General features: G+C 43.2%; 1 protein-coding gene across 2 annotated transcripts; it reads right to left on the bottom strand.

The window, feature by feature from the left end:
- Positions 1-9,714: 9,714 nt before the first annotated feature.
- On the bottom strand, positions 9,715-26,397 carry ube3d (ubiquitin protein ligase E3D). Of its 2 annotated transcripts, XM_068730086.1 has the most exons (10): positions 26,101-26,397; positions 24,299-24,510; positions 23,705-23,795; positions 22,342-22,561; positions 21,749-21,821; positions 21,568-21,646; positions 20,976-21,084; positions 20,185-20,354; positions 16,905-17,043; positions 9,715-10,285 (listed from the first exon to the last, which is right to left on the bottom strand). In XM_068730086.1, the coding sequence occupies exons 1-10, from the start codon at positions 26,190-26,192 to the stop codon at positions 10,265-10,267; spliced, it is 1,206 nt and encodes a 401-aa protein (XP_068586187.1). In that variant the 5' UTR covers positions 26,193-26,397; the 3' UTR covers positions 9,715-10,264. The 2 variants fall into 2 exon arrangements, with proteins under 2 accessions (XP_068586187.1, XP_068586188.1); XM_068730087.1 differs by lacking the exons at positions 9,715-10,285; positions 16,905-17,043 and adding an exon at positions 19,974-20,075.
- Between the last annotated feature and the right edge of the window lie 553 nt (positions 26,398-26,950).

The following is a 26,950-nucleotide window of genomic DNA, read 5'->3' as shown; positions in this document are numbered from 1 at the left end:
TTTATTTTAACATTCAATCGGCATATATGGTATGATCCTCTGCTATATCAGAGAGACCCAGTATACAAAGTCAGCTCCTCTTTCAACATCAATGTAAAAATCATCCTTAATATACGTAACTATTTAACACTGAAAGGATTCATTAATAATGACTGTAGAGGTAAAGATAGGAAACATGAGGAGAGAGAAAGGGTTACATACATATATATAGTTAATACATAGTATGATTCCTAACCACTAGGCAACCATGACGCACAACTCTTGACACTTAAGTACATTTTGCCGATGTTGTTTTTTGTAGTTTTACTTAAGTCAAATTTTGAAACCAGGTCTTTCATTTAAAATATGTTAATTACGGCATTGCTACTTTTATGTATACATTTAAATGATGATTAAACAATACCGACACATATAAAACAGGTTATGATAGGATATGAATACTTCTTTCATCATTGCCAAGTAGCGACGGTTTGTGACCTATAATAGAAATCATTTAATTAATCAGAGTGAGGATCCTGAAACATTTTTCTTATGGCGTTATTAGTTCATAATCTGAGATTCAGATCATGACGAAACATTTCTTGATTCCTCAAAATAACAAGGTTGTTTGTACAAAAAGTCCTAAGTTACTACAGTATATCCACTCTTGATGCCTTAATACATAACCTGACCAAATACATAAAAAATGTGTTGTGTGTATTATGTGTATGCATATTAATATAAAGATGGTGTTCCAATACTTTTGAAATATGCTTTAGAAATCAACTTTTTGAAAATCCAGAGCAGCAGATTGCGAGCGAATGTACCTTCAAGGACAACAGGTAAACGCGAACATCAATTAGCGTGTGTGTGTGTGTGTGTGTGTGTGTGTGTGTGTGTGTGTGTGTGTGTGTGTGTGTGTGTGTGTGTGTGTGTGTGTGTGTGTGTGTGTGTGTGTGTGTGTGTGTGTGTGTGTGTGTGTAAGGGTGTACAAAGTCAAGCAGGCAGCTGCTGTGGCAAAATGAAACGCGTCCTCCTCGTCGTGCCCATTAACAGAGTTTTTCCATCAGCAGTGATCCTGAACAGCGCTGGCAGGGTTGCAGGCAGTCCGAGGCCACAGGCAACAATACTGTGGCACACTGATGTTACAAAGAGGAGTGTAAAATGTTAATGACAACAGATCGGCCCGTGCACGCACACACACACGCACGCACGCACACACACACACACACACACACACTGTAATCACATCATCGTTCCCTACTGGCCAGTTAGTCACCCTCTCTTTGTAGGAGCTGCGTTGATGAGGTGTGCATACCGCAGTCCCTACGAGCGCCGCGACCCCGTGACACGCGAGAGCAGTGGTGACATAAGCCCGGTCTAAGTGTTCCCGCTGCTCTCTTCTGCACTCTGCGCTGTGGCGATGGAGCTGTTCGAGGGACGATGGAGCTACGGGATGACAAATAAGAGACGGAGGAAGATCAGAGGGAAAAAGGCTGCTGTAATAACATCCCCTGCTTGAGACGCCGACAGCCCCGAGAGACATCATTTGAAAGCAGCGGAGAGCTGTGCGGAGGGCTGACAACAGCTACCACGTTACTGTTGATTTCAGCTTGCTCTTATGAAATGTTGTGCGCAAAATAGCGGATTACATGTCCGTCATTTTAAAATGTACCGTAAAAGAGGCACAATGAAGTCTGCTAACTGACTCTGTGAAGTCAGATGACGCAAAATCTACAATTAGCTTACATTAGCCACCATAAGCTACTGGTCACACCGGACCAAGTGCCCCTGAATGTTTTAATTGAACTGAAGGGTGCTTTTTTATTTCTTATGAATTACTTTTAATTAGTAAGAGAAAAGCTATGTTGCTTTGTAGTTTTAGTACCTATATAGTGTTGCTTTATCCATTTAGTTTACACAATGTTGGTTGTTGTCAACTAAAAAGATTAAAGAGGTGTTCCAGCAATTTAGTGATGCACTTCTATAAAGTTCAGGGACGTACGAGAGATTAAGATTATCATGTGCAGAAACCGCAGTATGATACTGCAAGGAGTGACAATTAAAATAGTGTATAGTAATTACAAAGACATCGCTGGTAAAAAAAAAAATGTCCCTGCTAACTCTGGCAGATAATAACAAGCAGGGCAATTAAAGCAGAAGGAAAAAAAAAAAAACCTGCCTGTCCTTCTTTCCTCTGCAAAAATTACATTAACGCTTCACATTGTGACCATGATTCATTCTCCACATACAGTGCAGCGCATGTAGCTTTCAGCAAAATGGAAGTGAATCATTTCTTAACTTTGTTACAGAAGCTATTAAAGTCGACACAATGCGTTACCAGATCCGCAGCCGGAGGCATCGTGACGATCGACTCTGTCATGAGAGGCCGTGGAGACAAGCAGGTCCAACGTTTAGGCTTGAACACCTGAACATCACAGCCTTGTTTCCAGACTTTTGGTAAAATAACCCAGAGATAATGCACAAAATGTGGGGTTACTTAAAGAGGGCGAAACTAGAAGTTTCTTCTGTGGCTGAAAAACTCAAACCATTAATAAAGCCCGAACGCCTTCTAGCTGTTTCATTAGTGTGATTTTCCTAACTGTAAAAATATACATCATGATGCCATTCCAGCACAATTAAGACGAGTAATACGGAAAGAAGACAAGGAAATGCACGTAGAGAAAAAAAAAAATATGTAAGAGGACATTGTAGAGGAAAAGGGGGTGGGGACACTTTGACAAGAAAGTAGATGAGGCGATGCTCGCAAATTGTGAAAAGGTCTTCCCACCTCTGTGGGATAGTGAGGGGCTTAATACTTTCTCAGCGACAAACCCTCCACTGAACAAAGGCTTCTGTCCGATAGAACGAGCTGCCTGGGAGACCTGCGTTTGGAAGGAACTATAATTTAGGAGAAGCTCCAGGAAAAAGGGACTCTCGCACCTCAAAAACATGAATGCCTCAGAGACTCACAATGTGCACAGTGCTGGAACCATTCAGAAACCTGGGCTCGGTCTCATCCCGTCTAAAGATAGATTCAAGGAAATATATTGGAACAGACAAAAGGCCTCTCTTTGGCAAGAGGCAATGGGTAACACACAAACTGGCACGCATGCACAAACAGAGACCGTGGAAACCGTTCCTGGTTGGCCAGTGGGAATATGTCTCTGCCTATTATTCGCTTTTGTTCCAGGTTTCCACTTTTCTCGGGTTTGTCATGAGAAGGATGAGTTGCTGTAGGGTTCTAGGGGTCAGGTCGGCAACACAAACAGAGGGCCTCTTTATCCCGGGGCTACAATCAGCTGAAACTCCTGGAGAAAGAGCGGGGGAGGACAGGAGAGAAATGTGCTGAGCAATTTTGTGCCCTAGTCGCTTTGCTCTCCCTGGCTACAGTTTCTCCTGTGATCTAGAAATGCTGGAAAGATGGACGCTCTCATTTGTTCCCTGTTTTTTTTACGTTTAGGGGGAAAACTTGGCCGTGTATTGTCACAACTAGCGGCGTGGCTCTTTGGATGAATTTTAATAGCTGTTGTGTTACCGGGTAAATGTATTCACTAACTTACTTAATTAATTTATCCAATACATTTGTCTACAACCAAATACAAATAAATACAACTAATCAGCCTTAGCTGTGCCAATTGTTAGTGTTAATTAGCAAATGTTAGCATGCTAACACGCTTAATTAGCTGAACATAAACATTATACCAACTTAACATGAGCGTATTAGCTGTGTCATTGTGACAATGTTAGCATGCTGATGTTAGCATTCAGCTCAAAGCACCACTGGGTTTAAAGTGCAGCTAGCATGGCTGCAGGACTCTTACAGTGCGTTCAGACAGAACACAAAGCAAATTTTAGAGGTCGCATGATTGCATACAAAGTCAATGGAGAGATGTAAGTGGGCACGAATTTGCGAGCTGAAGCGAAGAGGCGACTGTGTGATTTGAGTGGGAAATATTTGGGCTTATCCCGGGGCTTTATGAATCTGCATCATAGACGTACAGAGGAGAGGGACTGGAGTGAAATCACAGAATAAAACAGGAGTTTCTGTTGAGCTCTGAGATCAGAGGCTGAGCTGAACACAGGCACACTCACAACTCACACTTCCTGTTTATACAGTTTTCATTCAAAAGGTCCAAAATGGCAATAGCCACACCACAGCTGCCGTGGATGCACCCATGACATATGCAGGGGAGACATGGGTCCGGGTAGATTGGATCATTTGTCTCAGCCGTGAGTGCAGACAGATTGCCCCGTCGTTAACGTCCCCCTCTCTGTCTCTTCCTGTTCCCAAATCTATCCATCCCTCATTTAGATCCTCCCTGAAGCAGCAGCAGCACATCAGTCCATATAGCTGTCATCTCATTCATGGGACAGCTGAATGATTTAACTTGGCTAAATAGTTGGATGATCTTAATTATGGAAAAGAAAGTCTTTAATCTACCAGATGTGGTTTTTTACATTGGAAAAAAAAGAAGCATTTTTCATCTTTTTTTTACTATATGCCCATCTTCTACCTCTAGAAAGCATTTTGTTCATTTTTAATCAATGTTTCTAGAATGCAAGCTCACACTATACGCATATCTTCCAGGAATTAACAGCAGCGGGAAACTTAACTTCTTATTTTTCCATAATACATGGCGAACATAACCGCTGATAAGCATTTTGCCCCACCCCTCCCTGACAGTGATGCAAAAGCTCTTCCGTCTCCAGACTCAGAAGCAGCAGCCGATTCATCTTCCCCCAGGCTGGAGGAGATATCAAGCTGCAGCAGCGGCAGAAACGGCATTCTAACGCCACACTTCCAGCAGGGCTTCCATCTCCTCAGTCAGCTGTCAGCTCAAAATGTCTCCTGCCTGTCAGACCAGAGCTTTCAACTCAGTACGCGTCTGTCTGCCCAACTACCACCACACTTTCTTTCCAAATTTAGGAAAAAAATGTAGGATTCTGCAACCTAAACAACAGAAATATTGCTGATGCATTTGACAAGTATCATTCTCACATGTACACATTGGACCAGCCACGCATGATAGTAAGCCGCTTTCTCTCCGCCGTAGCGCTGTCACAAGCATTATAATTTCCAAAAGGGCTTTTAGGATGCCAGTTTGGAGTTGGGTTTTTGGCCTCGTGCTCACTGAGGCAGCTGTATCATTCTTCCCCAGGAGCTGGTTGACTCTGTGGCCTGTCCTGCTGGAAGGCTTGGCATGGATTTGCTCAATGGTTGCCACTGAGACTTGTTAAGACCAATGGACAAACTAATGAGCCCCCGAAGGCCCCACTGATATGCCCCATGGCCTTGTTAGAAAGCCAAGATGGGGGAGTTGCAGAGCGAGAGAGAGAGAGAGAGAGAGAGAGAGAGAGAGAGAGAGAGAGGCTGAAATATGGGTGTAGGAGGTGGGGTGGTGGTTGTTTAAGTTATGGGGCAATTGGGGGAGGCTAGAGGGGAAGACAGTACGAATTTGGAAGAAGCAAGCGCAAGAGTCTACAGCCGTGCTTAAGGCTCTCTGAGGCTTTCCTTACTTGGACATAGCAGTGTTTTCAGCTAAATGCTCACATCAGCATGCTAACATGCTCACAAGGACAGTGTCAGCATGCAAACAATAGAGGAAGAGTCTGGGAATCACCACAGTCATTAAGATACATCATCTGGGAACCACGAATGTTGGTACTGAATTTTGAGACATTTCCTTCCAGACATTTCAAGAGATTTCTCCACCTCATGGTGGCCCTACAGGAAAAAGTCATGAGATCACCAAAGTCATTCAGATTCATCTTCTGGGGATCATGAATGTCTGTAGAGAATTTCATGGCAATCTCTCCAATACTTGAGATATTTCAGCGTGGGACAAAGGGTCAAACAAAAAGGCTTCAAGTGAGGAATGCAATTTCTTTGCATGGCACTTCATATGTGACATAAATGGTTTGTAATTTTACAATGCAAAGTCATACAGGGACATCTTATAAGGTAATACACTTTAAATCATTGGCAGTATTTGGCTTTTCAAGTGCAAAAGCAATACATTTTATGGGTGCAATTAATACACAAATTTGATGATCCAGGCAGAGGGGTAAGATCACAGTGGACTATTCTCAAACCCAAGAAGAGACCATAACACCTGTGGAACATTATGACAACTATGGTTATAACAATGGTGGCTATAATACTAGGATTTTGTCTTGACTTCTCACCCTCACAGTGACTCAGAAAAAGAAGAGAAAAGCAAAGACTTTGTGATTCCTTTTTCGCAGAACAACTCCAAGATTCTCAGGATAGATGAGCCATTAGGATTGGGTGACTAAAACGGGAACTCAATCTAATGCCTCATTTCCTCTCAGAGACGAGGCAAGCTTTATGGCTTGACCTCCCCCAAAAAGATCTCTTTCTTTCTACAGTGGCCGTGTTGTAATCTCACACATCGCTGTCTCGCTTAATCCGAAAATAATATCAAACATATTAGCAAAGGCAAAGGCCTGGAAAATCCAATTTGAAATTCATACTGTGGCGCTCGTAGACTTGATCACTCCATATGTGTGATGTCACATGTGGTATTAATATACATTTATCTCCAATGGGAGGGAAGTAATAGAGGAAACAGGGAGTTCTGGGTGACCAGTTGCATCGAGTTACACTGTACCAGTCTAGGGACTAGAAGATAGAAAGCTTGTTTCTCATATTTTACTTCTGCCTTTCCAAATAACAACTTTTAAGGAACTTAAATAGAAATGTATTCTTGATAATTGTTTGTTTCAGATGTTTAGCCATGCTGCATGGCTCCAAGGATGGCAATGTCAGTGGGTCCACCACTTTGTTCCAGATTGAAATATTTTAACAACAAATGTATGGACTGCCATGCAATTTTGCACACATTCATGGTCCCCACAGATGAACCCCACTAACATTGGTGATCCCCTGACTTTTCCTCTTGCACCACCTACAAGTTGACATGTTTGTCTTTTTGTGAAATGTCTCAACTACTAGTAGATGGATTGCCATGCAATTTGGTACAGATATTCTTGGTGCCCAGAGGGTGAATCTTATTTTTGCTTACCCCCCTGACTTTCTTTATCTAGTGCCACCAGCAAGTCAAACGTTTTTACTTATCCATTAAAATATCTTAACATCTAGGAGATGGATTGGCACAAAATTTGGTACAGACATTCATGGTTCCCAGATGATGAATCCTGATAGTTTGGGGATCCTCTGACTTTTCCTGTAGCTCCACCATGAGGTAGACATTCGTGGTTTTGAGTGAAATGTCTTGACAGCTATTGTATGAATTGTATAAAATGTCCCTCAGAAAGAAATGTCTCAACCTTTTCATCTAGTGCCATGATAAGGTCAACATTTTCATTTGTCCAGTTATTTAGTTAAACACCAAATACCTGCCAAACTAATATCTGTATGTACAGCCTTTGAGAGCAGTTAGCGTGGCTGTAGTGTATTAGTCTTGTTGGGGGTATCAAACAGGCGTTGAAATGTTTTGATAATGTCCTGCCATGGGATTTGGGGATTTTCATTCATCAAAAAAAAGGACTGGCCAACCAATGTTAATTTGTATGTGAGTTATGGGTGGACAAGCATGAAGTTCACCAAGATCAAGGTTATAAGTTCACTCATCACAACAGAGATGTCTGTCCAAAGATGCAGCACCATCCCGCAGAATGATGATGCCCTCAACGAAAATGTGAAGCAATGAAGAATAGCACAAGTCTATGACATTCAAAGTGGCTACAGTTGGATATCTTTCCCCTTAAATCTACTATACACATGTAGAAAAGAGAGCAAGCAAAAACTGTCCTCAAGCCATGGACAAGTAATTACTAATGCTGAATATGGAGTAGACCTTTGTTCAGAGTGATATTTTCCTGAGATAACTGAAAAGGCTAATGAGCTGCACAGTGTCAACAGAGGGTACTGGCCAAAAAACTTTTAATTTGACACTTCCACCGTCCATCAAGGGGAAAAAGACAAAGAGTGTCTGAAACTCCTTAAGGCTCCTGGGTGACTGCGTCTTTTCGGTGTGTTCAAAACAGCAGCAGCAGCAGCAAGTAATGTGGAGGAGCTCCTTCTGCTCAGCGGGCTTGAAACAAATGGGTTATTTAGAGCCTACTTCATTTGCACTTGTGGAGAAAGGGCAGAAAGGAAATGAGAACCCCTTGACGGTTCAGCGTTGGATGTATTTAATTAGCCAATTCACTCCATGCTTTGTCGCCTCAGTGGGCACAATACTTCTTTGTATTTTTAAAAGTAATTGTCACTTGCCGCATCAGAATTCAGCAGATCCAGGCATGCAGTCAGGAGCAGGGGGACAAAAAAATGGTCCCCCCGTCTCTACTAAGAGCTTGTAAAAATAGACATGCAGGCACATAAAACGCTGCATGGCTGGTCAGTGATAACCTATGGAGACCGGATGTCGTGTTCACAAGCCATGAAGTAGAGGTGTGGGCATCGTAAGCTCCAGCAGCGATCAGGATCAGTGACGGATCACTTTGCTTTACTTGACTGACTGATTTCTGCAGGCAGTTTTGCTGGTTAACAAAGTCAAAATGGTCTCATCTTGATTTACAGAAAAGCTCATCATAAAATATATTAAGAAACATGTATCTGTATAAAAACATAACAGGATTACAGATAAATGCTAATAATGCTAGGAGCTATAAACCAACAACAATATAATGGTGCGTTGAGCTAAATGCTAACGTCACAAGCTAACACGCTGATGTTTAGCAGCTACAATGTTCCATCTATGTTCACCTCAGTTTAGCATGTCAGTACGCTAACATGCTAATTAACACTTAACACAAAGTTCAGCTGAGGCTGAAGGGAATGCCAATATTTTATGATACTCGTATTTGTAAGTATTTGGTTTCAAATTAAAGAAAAAAAATACAAGGTCATCAAAATTCATCTTGTGGAGAGCATGAATGCATGTACAAAATGTCATGGCAATCCATCCAATAGTTGTTGAGACACAGTGACGCTCCAGGAAAATTCAGAGGATCATTAAAGTCAGTTGGATACATCATCTGGGAACCATGAACCACTGCGGTTGGTTGATATTGAGAAATTGAAAACTTTTACCTAATAGTGGTACTAGATAAAAAGTCAGGGGATCATCTAATTGTATAAAAGATTTAAAAAAGTGGACTAGGATCCTAAGTTCCCTTAATTGAAATGCCTTTTGTCCGTATGCCACTGTTTCTACCTTTCTATCTTTTTTCTTACTTAGAAACATCTGGCAATAATGTGAAGAAAATGTATTGGCAATCCATCTGATAGTTATGATGTCATTTCACTTCAGACTGCGTGATGGCGCTATCAGAAAAGTCACATTCAATAGTTGAGATATTTTAGACTTTGGTCAGTGTTGGACTGAAAAAATAAAAGTACTGTAAAAAGTACTTTGACATATTGTAAGAGGTACTTGACCAGCCCGTATCATGATGAACATTAGCCGGTGAAGAGTGTTTAACCCAACACTTTCCCCAACCATTCTCGCTAACCACGCATGTTACATAAATACCTTTAATCCTTGGCAGACACAAATAAACCCACAACGAGACAAAAAATCACCTAGCTTCACAAGCTGCAATTACGCTCAAGTAGAGGATGGACTGTTGTTCCCTGGGGCTGAAGTGCCTCTATAATAAGAGCCAACTCAAGAACAATGTCCCACATATCAACCAGCAGTGCTCTCCTGCAGACAGGAAGAAAGAAAGGAAGGAAGAAAGAGGTGATTCTTTAAAAAATACAATGGTTTAATCTGTTTTAGTTGAGAATGGTAAGAAAAATACAAAATAAAGCTTAGGAAGGGACAAACATACAATGTACACATACATGCTCTTCAACCGCTATGATACATGCTGATGTAATCATACATTATGACTAAACAAATACAGCGAGAAGCAACTTTCCATTCTATGAATAACACAGTTGATGGCGTTTTCTCTTCCAGTTCTGCATTTACTGGATATGCTTCAACATCTTGCAGCAACCTGTTTCAACATGAATCTGTTTGCAGGTGATGACACACTACCAAACATGTTGACAGAGGCAACCAGAAACCACAACTTGATTTGATTAAAAAAAAAAAAAAAAAAATATTCCACGCTCGCTGCGTTTCATTTCTGGAGCAATCTCGTACTTACTGGAAAACCGTGCAGGATATCACCTCAACGTATACAAGCATACAGTACGTGTTCACAAAAGTTCTCCCCCGTCAGCGGTCCCAGATCTTCGTGAATTCTCCAGGAGTAACGAGTGGAGTCTTCACCACCTTTCACCTCACAGTCTCAGGTACGCCACCTACGGACGACAGGCAAACCTTTAGAAAATGTTCAAATCTGCACGTCGCTCTACTTGTGAAACATGAAAATAAAATAAAAATAGAACAACTTCAGTGTTTTTTTTTTAGAAAACTCTGATTTGTACTGTACACTGAGGATTTTCATTCCCCAAAGCACAGATGTACTGGATCTCTACAGTCTGCTGATCAGCACAGAAACACATTATCTGCAATTACGGTCTTCAAACAACAAAAAAAACCACAGGTGGTAGAGATTTAATCAACTTCAAAAACACACATGCAGATAAACAAAGCATAGAAAACTAATCAGCTCTGCCCTGCCCTCCCTCCCTTTCTCCCCCTCCATCTGCTATTCCTGGGTGTTTGCCTGCTGCAGACAATGGTTGCGCTCCACTGAGGGCTCTATATTGGGATGATGGATGAGGGCATTTGCCTCACTCAAGGCCCCGTCTTCTCCATCCCCATGCCAGTGTCTGCTCACCACTCGAGCGCATCAGTGGTAATTCACACAAATGATAACAAACGGCAGCTAGAGGTGAACTCGGTAGACCCTGAACAAAAAAGACAAAGTGTGATGAGGAACCGGAGCAACGGGAATCTAGATGGAGGAGAGAAGCTGGCTTGCGAATGGAGGGGTGCTAGGTTGAAGCTGGGAAAGAGGGTGTTGTGTTCCTCTTGACGAGTTGAGCAAGGCACGACTCCTTCTGTGGAGCTGTACGGTGGCTAACATTAGAGCTGTGGCTGGGAAGTCCCAAAGTGCGAATGAATGAAACTGGAGTAGATAGATGCTGGATAGTGACGGCGAATTTTGGCATTGGAATTAAAATTAGGCATTGAAAACGAGACCAGGAAACATTGAAGTTGTCTCGGCACTTGTGTTATTCCATTATGATGCGTTTCTTACCAAAATTTCTTTCACTGTTTTGACGTGGAGGAGAGCGGTGAGTGGGCAGGGAGAACATGATTTACATATAATCTGTATGCTAAGGACAGAACCCGCTGTCCACTCCGAAGCCTCAAGCATGACCATGCACCCACGGCAATGGCTTTCACAAGTTCAACCCCAGCGCCCACGTCGCAATTATGTTAAGTCTCTTAACTTTCTTTATGCTGATTTTTTTTTTTTCACACATAGAACCGGTCTGGGTTAAAGTGCTAACGCAAGCTAATACGTGAAAAGCTAGCCAACTCTATGTGAAAAAAAAACAAAACACTCACATGTGGTTTGGGAGTTTGAGAGTGTTCCACTTGCTCCTGCTGAGTACATTTAATTCTTTTTAGGAATCAACCGTTTAGATTATAAGACGCCACACAAAACAAGGTTCTCAGGTAGTTTTGTAGTAAAAACTGTGAAAATGACATGAGACTTGTAGCGATGCTGACAGCAGGTCTTCCCAGAACACTTTGATCTCATTGAAGGACCTTAAGCACGGCACAATTTAAAACATCACTGTTTAGAGAGTCATACTTCTAGTTGCAACACGAGATAACCTTTGATTTTATTTTCCATCTCTTGACAGCAGCTCTTTAGTTTTTACAGAACAACGGTTCATGTCTGGGTATTAGAAGGTTGAGACAAGGACATGAGGAGGAAAGACATCAGGAAGTCTTTGGAGCAAACACATGGTCTTTGATGCTCCGTGCCAGGGACTGTTGGCATAACACTTAAAACTTGGCAAGCGGCATGAAGAATGTTTCTTCACACGACACAGAAAGAGGTGAGGAAAAGCAGAATGTGACGAAAGAATGTTGCAGCTGCTGCTACTACACTAAACGGGAAAGTCCTGCAGTTCAAGCAGATACCACAGATGGACGAGGATATAGTCACTGACATACATAATGGTGCATTTCTATTATCATCCTTGGGTGTGACTCCATCCCACCCTAAGGACATGATATCTAACTATAAAGCAGGGAATCTCCGTCTGCTTGTCTGTGTGTATGTCCTCATATCTCGAGACAAAGACGCGTTCTGAATGGGGGACATGTGGACTGATTAATGCCTTTGGAGAATTCAACACTTTCTGTTACAGATTACCCCAAGCAGCCAGTAAATGCATTTGCCATCAACTTATTATCAGCCTGAATGATGTTTCATACTTGTGAATGCACACGATTACTGAGCAGCATTCTCTTAGCTGCCATACAACATATTGTATTGTGGTTAGTTAAGAGAGGAGTAACATGGTTTGGCAGTGTATAAAAACAATTTAGTGAGGTAGCATAGAAGTCGGAAGTTAGATAACAGTAATGCATGACTAGCTGAAAAAGTTAGCTTAAAGTAATGCTTGAATAGTTTAAAAAGTTAGCTTAAAGTAATGCTTGAATAGTTGAAAAAGTTAGCGCAACGTTAGCATTAATAATTGAAAAAGTTAGCTTAAAGTAATGCGTGAATAGTTGAAAAAGTTAGCGTAGCGTTAGCATTAATAATTGAAAAAGTTAGCTTAAAGTAATGCATGAATAGTTGAAAAAGTTAGCGTAACTTTAGCATTAATAATTGAAAGTTAGCTTAAAGTAATGCATGAATAGTTGAAAAAGTTAGCATAACGTTAGCATTAATAATTGAAAAAGTTAGCTTAAAGTAATGCGTGAATAGTTGAAAAAGTTAGCTTAAAGTAATGCGTGAATAGTTGAAAAAGTTAGCTTAAAGTAATGCATGGAAAAGTTAGTAAAATGTAATGCAGGAATAGTTGAACAGTTAGCTAAAAGTAATGCATAAACAGTTGAAATAGTTCAAGTTGAACAGTTGAAATAGTTTGCTACATTCAGCTTTTGTCACTCCAGGTTTTAGCAGCAGCAACGCACACGTATCCAAAGATACTGACAATTTAGTTGTATGAAAGAAAAATACTGTAATGACTTCCACTTTAACGTCAAAAGAAATGAACACATTTGGAATAAGATGGGTATTGACTTCAAATAAGGATGTGGGCGTATGCCCGACAAAAAAGGCTGGTCACTACTGCTTTGGACATTAATACGCATCTTGTATAATATGTCACAACAACCTCAGGCTCAGGCTCTCACATGCACAACCAATGCAGTAATAACACATCATACACTAAATATAAGTCAACAAACATCATGCACGCATGCATCACTTCCATCACACTAGAGATAGACAACAGAATTATTAGCCTCAGTTATATTGTCAAGCAGAGATATTCTGCTGTAAACACTGACTAAGAATCACAGAACCACTCCACTGTTTATTAATTTCCCTTCTCATCCATTGGTCCACATGCAATGAATCAAAACGTTGGGGGTGGGGGGGGTGGGGGGAGTCATTTATTTCGACAAAGTGCAGCCGCTCCTGGTGGGAAGCCGTGTGGCCTGCAGAAGGACTGAGGCGATGTATGATCGATACGACCACCTCAGCTCTTCACTGTGAAGCGCTGGAGCCCTTTCTTGGATCAGTCTCTGTCTAACCTACATGCCGTCTCTGTGCGAGTGAGGAGGAGATTAATGAGGTGCGGGGAGGAGGGAGGTGTTGTCTGTTCCCGAGCTAAAGAGTGACACACGGAGCTTGAGCCACTTTACACCCCATTACTCTGGCAGGCCCAGGGAATGGAGGGCGGGGGCGGGGGGGGGGGGGGGGGGGGGGGGGGGGGACACGGCGGCCCAGACAGACAACAGTAGACATTCCACATGCAGAATAATAACAGGCTGGGTTATGGTGCACGCTTTGATCTATTTGCAGGGCTGAAATTATCCAGAACAACACACACACACACACACACACACACTTTGTGTCAGTGTGGTTATAGATGGGTTGGGCTGTTGGAGTTGGTACTCTTGCATTGTGCTGATAAAAAAGTGTGAGCAGCCGCTGAGATCCACCTATAACTTTAACTTAAGGCTTTATAAATATACATCATCACAGAATGTGAGGCTGTCTCTTCGACCGGTCGGGGTTTTTTATATATATATATATATATATATATATATATATATATATATATATATATATATATATATATATATATATATATATATATATATATATATATATATATAGTATAGTGCAGCTGTTAAAGTTGTAGTAGCCTTTTTTTTTAATGCCTTTTTCATGGCAGACATTCTGGCATCATAGCAAGAAAAGCACAGGTATAATTAATAACCATAACGACAGCATGCCATTGAGGTGAGTCTGTTCCAGGGTGCTTTTAGAATCCCCCTTCACAGCAGACATTTTGACTCGTTTGACTTATGACATTAACGGTGGCTCTGTTCTATTAAAGTGTCCCAGTAAGACATGACAGTGTGGCAGTGAGCTAGCATGCACAACACAAGGATCCTGACGCTGAAGCAGCTAAATGGCATTCAGCCGTCATTCATTAATCATAACTCAGAACTGTCTACACGTTGTGCTAGATAGGCAACTCGCAGCAGACATTTTGACTCATCATGGTATGGCGTTAATGACGACCTTCATTTTCTCTTCAAAGTAAGTCAATTGTTGGGTTACATTTGTTAAATCTGATGGTATGTTGCTCTCCCATAATGGACTCCACTGTAACAATCTATCCATCTAGAGATAGCCATTAAAAACGTCGACCCAAAAGCACGGACACCATATCAAATTTTCCTTTGAATAAAGGCGGAAGTGACTGCGAATGGGAATCCCAGTCGCTCTTCTCAAGGAAGCTTTTGCTCACTTGGGCCTTTCAAAAGCCAACAGAAGGAAAAACCATAGCTCACAACAGCCAGCCTCTCTGCTCCTCTTTTCTTTTTTTCCCCCCACTCATCTCAACTCTCCAGTTCATCCAGACTGCCATCCCACTGCATGCTGGTCCTCTACTTCTGACACACGTTTATACTTTCCACGCCGCGTCTTAAACGGGACTCTCAGATGCTCCCCGACCATCTCCGGTAACTCTAGACGGCCCCGTGATCACATTACCTACCTTCTCACTCGCCTATAGAGCAAGTGTTCAAGTGTGTCCATTTATCACACTCTACTTTACCGCTGCAACGGCTTCCGCCCACCAGACAGATACTGTGTCTGGGCCGCTCTATCTGTAGCCTTCTCCATTTCAGCAGAGCTTAATTTCTTCCACCCCGTCCACCTCTGTCATGTCGTTACCTCAGAAAACAACAATACTATTCATCATCGTACCACAACGGTTTGTCATCCTCTGGGCTTGCGGCGTGAGAGCAAAACCACAGTAAGTTTTGAGAGGAGCCTACAGGGGGTGAAATAATTAGAGTGGCATTCTGGTGTAAGTGAGCCCTCTTTTCCTATATACACTTCTCTTAAGCTGACATAGTGCTGAATTTCAGTTTCCATATTGTGGCATTCTAACAAGACAGATCCCAGCATGATAGTGAAACACTAGCATTGTCTCTCTGAGCTCGCGTTACATCGGGGCGAGTTCAGAAAGTCTGCTTCTCAGTCATCGTTGTTAAGAGTAAACCGAAAGCTTTCCATTCTCACGGAACATATGCGGTTTACAATAAGGGCGTCAGCGCTACGGCTGGAAAAGTTTTGAAATGGGGATGCGATTTCAGAAAGGTAGATAAGAGAAGCTTCTCATTTCTGGCTGAAAATGTTGATGGCAGACTCTGTAAAAATGGGTCCTAAATATGTACTTGATGGATGAATATGTATACCATCGTACATGAAGACTGAGGCTTAAGCCGTCACAGGCAAAAAAACAAAACACCCTCACTAGGTGATGATCCATGAAGAAGATATGCAAATGAAGGATGAGCAGTGCTCTTGGAGCACGCAGCTAGTTGTATTATTGTATTGTATGTTGTATTAAAATTGTAAGTGTGATGCAGTGAAGGTGTCCGTCAAAGGAAAGACCACCAGTCCCTTTAATGTGAAGTCTTCACACAGGACGATTGTGTCACTTCTGTGTTATTAATATGTCGTTACACACAAAAAAAAACACCTTCTGTCTGGGCTCACAACAACCGCAGCTTCACATGACGTCCAACCACAGACGATCCTTTTCTAAACGGTCTGATGCAGTGGATGCCGTACATTAACCCAGCTCTCGTACTTTTTAGCAGATGGAAAGCTCGTTGAAGTGGTGGGAGTCAGTTGCTAAACTTTCTGGAGCAGGAAGTGGAGGATAATGGCGCTAATTACCCATCGCCGTGTTCAAAAGGGCTGAGAGAATGGAGATGTCAGCAAAGTGAACACACCTCTCATTTTCCAGTCAAAGGGCTTTCCTCGGCAACTCAAGCTAAATATACACTTTTTTTTTTTTTTGCACAATTACAGGTATAGAGAAGCTGGAAACGGGCTGACAAAAAGTAAAACCTCACATTTGACCCACATAATCCCTGGAGCGACGGCGTTAACTGAAAAGCTCTGAATCATGAAATGAATTAAGGCGGGATAAAAGCGCAAGTCAAGCGCCGCTGAACACCGGATAAACAGGGTGCTGTAAGTAAGTAAGTGATCGCTGTCAGCTAAAAGAGCCCCCTGCTGCTTTTACACAGAAGATAAAAGACGCATTAAAAACACGTTCAGCATCCCTCTGCTTATATAACCCAGAGTCAAGGTACCTTTTTTTTTTACAAAAAAGGTCACGTGGCTACGTGGCTACCAAGGTGCCTTTGTCATCATCTCTCGCCCATTTTAGCACATAATACCCGTCTCACCTCATAGGACCTCATGCAACGCATAGAGGCAGGCAGCGTGGAGTTGCTGTCGTCGATCACTTGCAGCAGCTCCTCACACACGCTCAGCGGCAGCTCCACGGGATGTCCTATGGCGTTGACCTCCCAGCTCGTTACGAGGCTGAACACGCACATGCACATGCACACGCACACACACACACACACACACACACACACACACACACAGAGAGTAGAGCAGTGATTTATAGTGGCCGCCACAGCATTATACAACCGAGACAATGCCCGGAATAGCTGCTGTAAATCCCACGTGGAAGCGCTCCCCCTGATGCGTTAATTAAGCAGTTTCTAACTGTAAACTGAACTAGATAACTGGGGATACATTGCTGTGGAAAAGTATTTGCCCCCTTTCTGGTTTCTTTTTTTTTTTGCATATTTGTCACACTAATAGGTTTCAGATCAAACAAATTTCTTATATTTGACAAAGATAATCCGAGTAAATACAAAATGCAGTTTTTAAATGATGATTTAATTTAAGGGAGAAAAGCTATCCAAACCTACTTGGCCCTATGTGAAAAGGTGATTGCCCCCTAAACCTGATAACTGGTTTTGCCACACTTTGCGGCAACAATTGCAATCCAGCGTTTGCGATAACTGGCAACGAGTCTCTCACATCGCTGTGGAGGAATTCTGGCCCACTCTTCTCTGCAGAGTTGTTTTAATTCAGCCACATTGGATGGTTTTCGGAGCTTGTTTAAGGTCAGGCCACAGCATCTCAATCAGATTCAAGACCGGACTTTGACTAGGCCACTCCAGAACCTTCATTTTGCTTTTCTTGAGCCATTCAGAGGTGGACTTGCTGGTGTGTTTCGGATCATTGTCCTGCTGCATAACCCAAGTGAGCTTGAGCTTGAGGTCGCGAACTGATGGCTCGACATTCTCCTTCAGGATGTTCTGGTAGAGAGCAGAATTCATGGTTCCATCAATTATGGCAAGTCGTCCAGCTCCATCACACTACCATCACCATGTGTGACTGTTGGTATGATGTTGTTTTTATGAAATGCTGGGTCAGTTTTACGCCAGATGTAACGGGACGCACACATACATGTCAATTACTTTGTTTCTCATCCGTTCTTGAATTTCTTTACATCGCGGCATGATGTGTTGCTTTCTGACATCTTTTAGCCATCTATTTGTGTGTGTGTGTGTGTGTGTGTGGGTGAGATGAGAAGAGGAGGAGGAAGAGTGATCGAGAGAAGAAAGATTGATGCTCTGTCGGTTTGTGGTGCTGATTCAGTTTGTTTGGGTGACATTTAGCCATCTGTGCAGTTCCTGAGAGGGAAACGTGTTCTCAAGTTGGAGCAGGTCTATTTAAGGAAACACTACGGCTATAGCTATGTTTACATGCATGGGGAAATTGCTATTAGCCATTAAAAAAAAAAAAAAAAAAAAAAAGTCTTAATAGGGTTTGTTCACACAGCGAATCCAATTCATTCTTTGTGCAGGGAAGTGTACTTAATGTTATCTACAGTAAGGTTTGATCGCTCAGAATGAATCCTATAGAAAAAGGAGTCGCCCGTACGACTCCCATTAGACTCAATTTCCGTATCCGTGAGACCTCATTCACATTGCATCCGACTGTGGTGGTGCCTGCGACTTTCACTCCGCTCATAATCAAGTCACCGGCATTAGTGACGAGCGTAATCCACTTAGGCGCCGGCTCGCCGCTTCTCCAGCCAATTATTGGCAGTTTTACAAACACACACGGCAACCTCTGGCCGCAGTCGACCGGAACCGACTGTATCCCCCCGAATAAGAGGGCCGTCATCCGGGGAATTCGGCTCCCCGGGCATAACATTTAATTTAAAAATGTCAGAGATGAGTGATGGAGGATGAATGGTGAATTGTGTGGGGGGGGGGGGGTGGAAGTGTGAGTAACACCCGCATTTAGCTTTGCAAGACTTCAGAGAAATGTCAAAGACAGTGGAAATGTAAAAATAAAGCAGCTACCGTAAAGCTAAAATCTATATTCAGAACATACTGTATCTATGATTGAGGGATTGTCTCCACACAGCTCTCAACATGGCGACGGCCAGAGCGAATCGGCTAGCGGCTAACGGTGCTAAAAGCACGTATAGCGCAAACAAGGCAACAGCTACAGACGAAGAGTGACTTCACTCTGCTCAGGTAGACATTACGACACGATATCTTTACAGAATAGTCGTTTGACGCTTTATTAATGCTCCGAATTTTTAAATTAGCACCTTTTAAACGAAATAAAGAAGAGCGGCAGACTGATAAATAGGTAAAGCAGATACGTTGGCTGATATTAGCGCATTGCGGATGTTTATTTTAAAATCGTCAAAACTTTCAGCTCAGAACACATCTACCGATTCTGAGTTAAAATCTCCTCTGCAGTAGGAAATAATTCACTAAATAAGTGGAAAGTTCTTTACGCCTTTACACAACCAGCAGCGCTCCAGTCAGAAGCTCCTGTCGGGGCTCGTTCCACCAGGGTGGCAGTGAGCGCGCTCCTCTGGTGAAACGCTTCCCTGCGCATCACTCGGCTCCTACGGTTTATCCTGTCGTTTGAGATGCACTCTTACTGCTGCGACTGTGTAGACAAGCCCTTTCTCCTTCCAATGCGAGTTTTACCGCTAATTACCCTTTCTCCGTCAGTCAGCCAGTGGGCTTGTCAAAAGCGGTCGGAACAACAAAACGGCTCTGTTCTGCCTTCACGCCACGCGGCTGCAGGGTAGAAGGAGGAAGAAGAAGAAGAAGAAGAAGAAGAAGAAGGGAAAACACGGAGTGCTGATTCAGTTGAAAATAATGAGGGCGGAAGGCTCTTCCAGTGGTGCTGCTGTACTGAACATGGAGAACCACACGCGGCACATCCACCTACACCTCTCTAATGCATCACAGCAAGGCACACAGAGCCTCGCTGCCGTCAAAACATCCCCCCCACCCCTGTGTAAGCAACAAACACGAGCGGGGCTTATGCAACTGACAACGTGGAGACGATAAACACCTTTGATGGCAATCTCGTTGGCGAAAAAGAAACAGCAGACAATTATGTCTGAGCGGGGGGGGGGGGGACCCTGAGCGCAAAGTGTTCTGAGGCCGAAGAAATCCGTTCGTCAACATGGTATTCCTTTCATCCCTCGCAGTGAGACAGGTGGTGATTGAGAGGGTGCGCTGGAAAGATGAAAGGATGAGATTAAGAAGAGAAGGAGGGGGGGGAAGGGGTGAGGAAACAGAGATTGAAAAGGGGAGGCGGAGGATGCGGCGAGAGCGCTTCGCTTACTCTCTCTGCTGGGCGCCCGTGTCGGAGCAGGAGGCGTAGAGGAGTTTCAGGGCTCTGGCGGCGGCTCCGGGAGGCGGACCGCGAAGAGCCGGGGAGCCGAGGGACCGCTCCCCCCCGACGCGCGACTCCGGGACCGACGCCGTGATGGAGTCGCTGTTCAGCAGCCAGACCTGCAGGAGGATACAGGCCGGGTGTCACATGACACGAGGGAATCGCACGCCACCACGCGGACTCATAAACGATGCGCTCACATCACGTGACGGGATCAGTTGGTGGTGGAATTATCAAAAGTACAACATGAGCACATGTCGTGCACCCCTGATATGATTACGGGTTATGTTTTTTATTTGATATTCATTATAGAATTTAGAAGTCAATTCCACACAAGATGAATTATAAATGTATTTTAATATTTTATGGCTACAGTTTAATGTCCTACAAGGACACTATTTGTGGAAAACGAAGGACATTTTATGCAAATGGAGAGCAAACAAATGTCCCTGCCAGCTTCGGTTAAAATAACATTATTATTGGAGCGCAAACACGACAGCACACCCTTTTACTCTCAAACTTCCTGTAAATGACGTGCGGCGGTGTGTCAATGTTGTTCTAACGCGGAGCCACTTGTCGCTGATTTCAAAAGAAGCCGGCAGTGAGCTCAACAAATCACTTTCAATCAGCTTTCCATACCGCTGGAAGAACCTGACATTTCACCCCGTCCCATTAATCACCGACGTGAGCGGTCTATTTTTACTCGGTGTGCTTCTCTGATTACGCCAGCTTGTTCTTACCAATAAGAAGGCTTTTCCATCAGGGGTCTGGATGGAGAAGTGGAAGGTGCTCAGTGAGCTGGACAGCCCCAGCAGCCTGGCTGCTATGGTCTGCTCCAGGAAGAGCGATCTGTCCCAAAAAGAGACAACGTTCATTCCTTTATACATTTATAGAGCATATTCACGTCTCGGTCACGCACTCGCAGTAAAACTGAATGGAGGTATTGATCACTTTTGGCAAGATGACAGTGTGTTTTTTCTTACTCACCAAACCCCTTCAAGACACATTTATGGAAGAATATGTCACATTTTATGGTCCAGTACTAATCATAAAAAAAAAATAGTACTGCAAGTCAAATATTAAGTTCTAGTACGGAAACTTTAAAAAGGCAAAACAGTTCTTAAAAGACGGGGAAAGACAATGTGCGTAATCTCTAAAATATTCAAATTTGCACTGTGGGATTATTAAAAAAACGCTTCACTCTGAAGCCTGAATTGAAAAGGCCTGAAGACAGCGCTGATACGCCACGGACACTTTTCATCTATTTCCCCAGAAAAAGAATGTGCTTTAGCCGCCTAATTGTCACCACTGGCGGTTTGGATGAAAACCTGCCTGTTAAGTGAAGCTTCTGGCGTTCGGTCTCCCACAGCGGGCTCCACCACCACCTGTGTGATGTACAGTTTCAGAGTCTCTGAAAAGGCACAGAAAAAAAAAAAAAAAAAAAAACAACTCGTAAGCACAAAAAAAAAAGAGAAGAGGATTATGATTATAATCCACGGAGTGATGTATATACCTGGTGCAACAGCCTCCCCCAGCACCGATGAACAGCTCTTGCAGGAGATGAGCGCCAGTCGTCGGCAGGATTTCTGTACGAAACACACTTTAAAAATCAAATCACGATACACACACACACACACACACACACACACACACACACACACACACACACTTAACTTTAACCAGGACAGGAGGGTAGGGAGAGAGAGGGAGAAGAGAGAGAGAGAGAGAGAGAGAGAGAGAGAGAGAGAGAGAGAGAGAGAGAGAGAGAGAGAGAGAGCATGCAGGGTGTCATTTGTTCTCCTGCGCTTCCTATCTGCCTCCCTTTCTATTTGTCTCCCTCTCAGTCATGCAAAGAGCGCCATCACAGAACGACTAATAAAAGAGTAGAGAGATCAATCGTCGTCTGCAGAGTGCTGGAGTTTGACTTCACTGATGCAGCCGTCTGAGGAGTGTACCAACCACAGTGATAATTCTTTCATCCAGACTTTATTAGTGTCAAACAAACATCTCTCAAGAGTCCTTGGTTTTCCAGGAATTCTGGAGGCTTCGTCTTAAAAAAAAAGAAAAGGGAGCAATCTGCTGGTTTTCCGGCGCTCGACCCCTCACCTTTGAGTCGTGAGCGTCCTCCGAGCCGACCGGGCTCACCTCCTCGGTGAGCGTCTGCGCACAGCCGCCGTCTTTGGCTAGCAGGAGGAAGGTGTCGCCCAGCAAGCAGTCCTCCGCTCGGGGCAAAAGCTTCTTGTTAAACGGGTCGGGGTGGCAGCACCAGTCGTCCACGATGGCGTTCCAGTTGCCATTAGGAAGAGGAAGGACTCGCTTAAACTCTCTGAAGAAGAGAAACGACAGAAAACAAAATTGTGGGTCTTTTTTTTTTTTTTTGGTCAGGGAACTACATCGCTTCACTTTGAACCGCATCACTTGGTAGAAGCAACATTAGCGTTCCTCTGAAGTCAAGCTTCTGGCCACATGATGAGTTTAAGTCGAAATATTTACTCTCTGTTTTGGTCTCCACCAACTTCTGAGGGGAAACATCCGGCTGCTGAATGCTACACTGTGTTCACCGGCTGGTCGCAAGCTTTGTTTGGTGCCGAGCAGGTAACGTGCAGATGTTTTCTTTGACGCAGATGTTTTCTTAGCCTTTTTATAATGAAAAACAGCTGCATCCCCGCGGCTGAAACGAGGGCGACGAGAGCCACGAGAGAACATTTTGAGCTCAGAAACCAAAACGATGAGCTGAAAGACGCTTCAAAGCTCAGTAGAACAAAAAAGGTTTGGATATAATCATGTGTGGAATCTTCTCTTGTGACCATATAGTCATTTGGACCCATTGTTAATATAAAAACACTGATTAGACAACATTTTATGTATTAATTCAAATAAAGCTCTTAGTGTTAAAGGCCATGTGGTAAAAGCTTTCACAGGGTACTTTGTGAAGGTTGCAGTCAACGGCTGCATTAATTCCTCTGATCAGCAATAACATGGAACGTATTGATACAAAGCATAATGAGGCGTAATGTTTACTTTTAGGGTCCAAGCACTTCTCTGGACATTATTACTTCCCACAGCTCTTGCTGAAAGCAAAAAAAATAAAAATAAAAAAAGTTTTGAGGAACTTTTATTGGGTTATTGCTGAGAAACATCGCCAGAGGCCACGGGTCTCTTTAATGCTGCTATTGCAATTTTCAGCGTGTCACAGCGCTGAGCGGAGAACAAGCTACAAGCAGAGGGTTATAAGAACAATACCACTGTCCGCCTGAACCACCTCAAGGTGAGAAACACAATTGTCTTTTAATGGGTAGCGCTGGACTCCGTTACTCTAAACCAGTCAGGGTCGACGGCCGTGGACTCGGCTCCGGCTCCATACATCAACTTTGCTGCATCCCTTCGACCGCCGGGTCGCGCCGTCAATAAGCGCTTCCTGTGGAGGAGGGCGTAAATAAAAACCCGTCGCCGTCCGTCCGCCGCTCACCTGTCCTCCAGCAGCCTGGTCATGCAGCCCTGGCAGTGGAAGCAATAAGTCTCTTTGGCCCGGAGCGTCTCCACCACGCTGTCAGGAGCCTCTGTGGAGCGCCGGAGGCAAAAAAAACAAATAGATGAGCTAAGTTTGGTGAAAAGGGTGGCAACCTTGTGCTACAAAGCACAGAGGCGATAAAATACTGGGACAGGAAGCGGGCGGTCAGTCTCATATTGATTTCTCTACGACTGTCCTCCGCTATAACTCCTTCTTGCGCCGGGAGTGACATGAAAAACGGCAAAAGATGGGAGTTTGTGGATGTTATGCAATTACTCTGAGGTACAGATATGCTGATGATCACATTGATGATGTGAGATTAAAAACGTAAAAAGGGAGTGTTGCTAGTGGGCCACCACTTTGCTCCCGAGAGCAAAAATGTACACCTTCACAGTCTCAGATGACCAAGTGACTCAAGCCAATTAACTCTGACTATACAGCAAGCTGTAAATAGCTGCCGAAAGACTTTGTTCTCGCCTTGGCACGGAGGAGTCGTCTAGCATGGGGGGGGCGGAGGGATGGATGAGTTTCCACAGCCGTCCCGGACATTACCTCCGTCTGGGCTTGGCGTGACTCCGATGCGCAGTCTGAAATGCAGCTCCTCTCCACGGGACTCCCCCGCGGGCGTCGGAGCGCAGGATCCCTGCTCGAAGGTGACTTCGGCCGGCAGAGTCAGGCTCAGCCGGCCTCTGGGAGTCTGGATGTGGAGAGAGGACTCTCCGCCGGTCACCACCACATCGGCAGGACTCGTGGCCACGTCCTTCCTGGAGGGCAGATTACAAGGACCATATAAGAAACAGAAGGAGACTCTCTGATTACATGTCTTTGTTTTCCCCCCCATCACATGAATTTTGTGAAATATTATGCGTGTGCAAATTTTTCCCCAAAAAAAAGGAATGAAAAAAAAAAAAAAATGGTTTTCTTGCCAAAAGTTAGATGAGAAGATCAATATCTCTCATATCTGACAGTACATTTGAAACTCGAGCCAGGAGAAGATGAGCTTGGCTTAAAGACTGGAAACAGGAGGAAACACCTCGCCTGTTACCTGTAGTCTAACAGCCACCATGAAGCTGTGTTCAGAGATCTCACTAGCGTTTACTACCTCTCTACTGAGGAGGCTGGGTTATTTGGCAGTCTCTGATACCTAATGCATCATAAGTGAACAACGAGCCAATATCCACCAAAAACCTGGCAAACATCACATCATACGCATATGGATTCAGGGGGGAGATCCGTAATTAGTCAAGGTCTCAATACAGTGATTAATGAGTCAGCCATAGACCGCACAGGAATAGTTGGCAAACCCCAAAAGCGTGACTTTTTTACGGAAAGGCCGAGGAAGGTAGCGAGGAGTCGGAGCTGCAGGAGGCGCTGTGGAGCTCCTCTGGCAACTAGGAATGGAGTTAAGGAAGTCCTTCATCTCAAGTCCCATCAACCCTCTTAACGCAACACGCTGACAGAAGATTTAAGCCACAGTCATAGACTTCAACTCTTTTAATGTGTTGCTTATTTATTTTGTTGTTTCTTGTGTTTGGTGAGCCAAAGACATATTTCCACCCTGGTGAACAATAAACACTTGTTAATATTCAGTCTACGGTGCAGAACAAAATCGCTTTTTTTTATTTTACTCTGGGTGGAGATATCCGAATATGAACAGAACAGTCCGAGGCTCTCTGCAAATCTCATTACCGCCCTCTAGTGACGGTAGAGGTGTACTACAGCCACATTCAGCAAGCACAGGAGCCAGCTGCTCTTTGCTTCTATATCATTTAAATGTATAGTTAATATATGTAGGTGTAGATTTATAATTCAACAACTAAATATACTGTAGTCTAATCAATCAGAATGTATCGTGTTTTATATGGTGCTGTATTAATGTCAAATAAATGTAGTGGTTAAACATACAATGGGTTCCATTTGAAATGCAGGAGTAGAAGTATAAAGTAGCCTTCAATGGAGATATAAAGTACACTTAGCTCAAAATGTAATTAACCTACAGTAAGTACAGTATTAGAGTAAAAAGGTACTTTCCACCATTGATAAATACTACACAAGTATCATAAAAAGCTAAAACGTCTAGTCATAGTGTAATATGCTACTTTATGTGTGATACAATAAGCAGAACCCAAAGTTAAACCCATATTTCTACGTCATACAAAAAGACAAAAAAATACAACCCTTGACTACAGGAGGAGGCTTGTTGCTAACTGCTGCAGACTGTCCAACAAAAAAAATTGGGCTAAATTAGCTAATGCTCTTAGCTAGCATGACGTTAGCTTGCCAAAAGATGGAGTAATGTGAACTAACGGTTAGTGTTTAGCTCGCTAGCTTTCTATCGAACATAACTAACTTACCCGACAATAAGCAGTCCGCTCTGCATTCGCTTCCTCAGCTCTAAGAAGACTCCGACTCCATGTGTTTTGGCTGGCATCTCTAAGTCTGCCATTTACGCAACGCAATATTCAGGAATTATTTAAAAAAAAAAAAAGAGAGAGAGAGAAATCATTCACTAATCGAAACTCAGTGTGGCTGTGAGACTCTGCAACACAGCATCCAAAATAAGGCAAATATAAAAGGTAACGTTAACGTTCCATCTATCTGCTTCAGCTAGCTCGTGGAATCCAGAGGCTGGTAACGTTACTTGTCTGCAACGTGACGATGCCGCCGACGTCAAGTACACTATTGTAAGAGAGGAGCATCCGGTCAGACATTTCAAAATAAAAAGGGGTTAACGAAGCCTATTAGTTTCTTCAAGTGGTGGCAGATATTTAGCATTTTGATCTTGCAGTTTTTTATAGATGGAGAGTGATGGTAATAACAAATGTCTTACAAATAGATTGACTCGGGGTTCTTCTATAAAACAAGATTAGCCATCAATGCAGGATCTTCCTTAGTTGATATTATACTTTGGCGGTGCAAATTAGCAAATATTTCAAATAAATAACCACGGTTCAGGGAACTTGAGTTTTGGGGCCTGTGGTAGTTTTTTTTTTACTTTGTTTCCGGGTTATTATTGTTATTAATCTGTTATTACTATGACCATAATAATTATACTTGTTTTATTAAAATGAATGTTACAGCTGAACAGTTGAATCATAAGGTAACTTTATAAGATCATACAAAATAATACCAAAATATGGGGAGGCTAATTGTTAAAAGTCAAAGTGGAATTTTTAAAATGTGGAAGGCATTCCCTTTTATTTT

This window comes from Cebidichthys violaceus, unplaced genomic scaffold, assembly GCF_023349555.1.
Source record: "Cebidichthys violaceus isolate CVI_PGR_0920_01 unplaced genomic scaffold, fCebVio1.0.p SCAF_49, whole genome shotgun sequence".
Taxonomy (NCBI): Eukaryota; Metazoa; Chordata; class Actinopteri; order Perciformes; family Stichaeidae; genus Cebidichthys; species Cebidichthys violaceus.
Note: the sequence above shows the minus strand (reverse complement) of the source record. Positions and strands in the feature narration are given on the sequence as shown.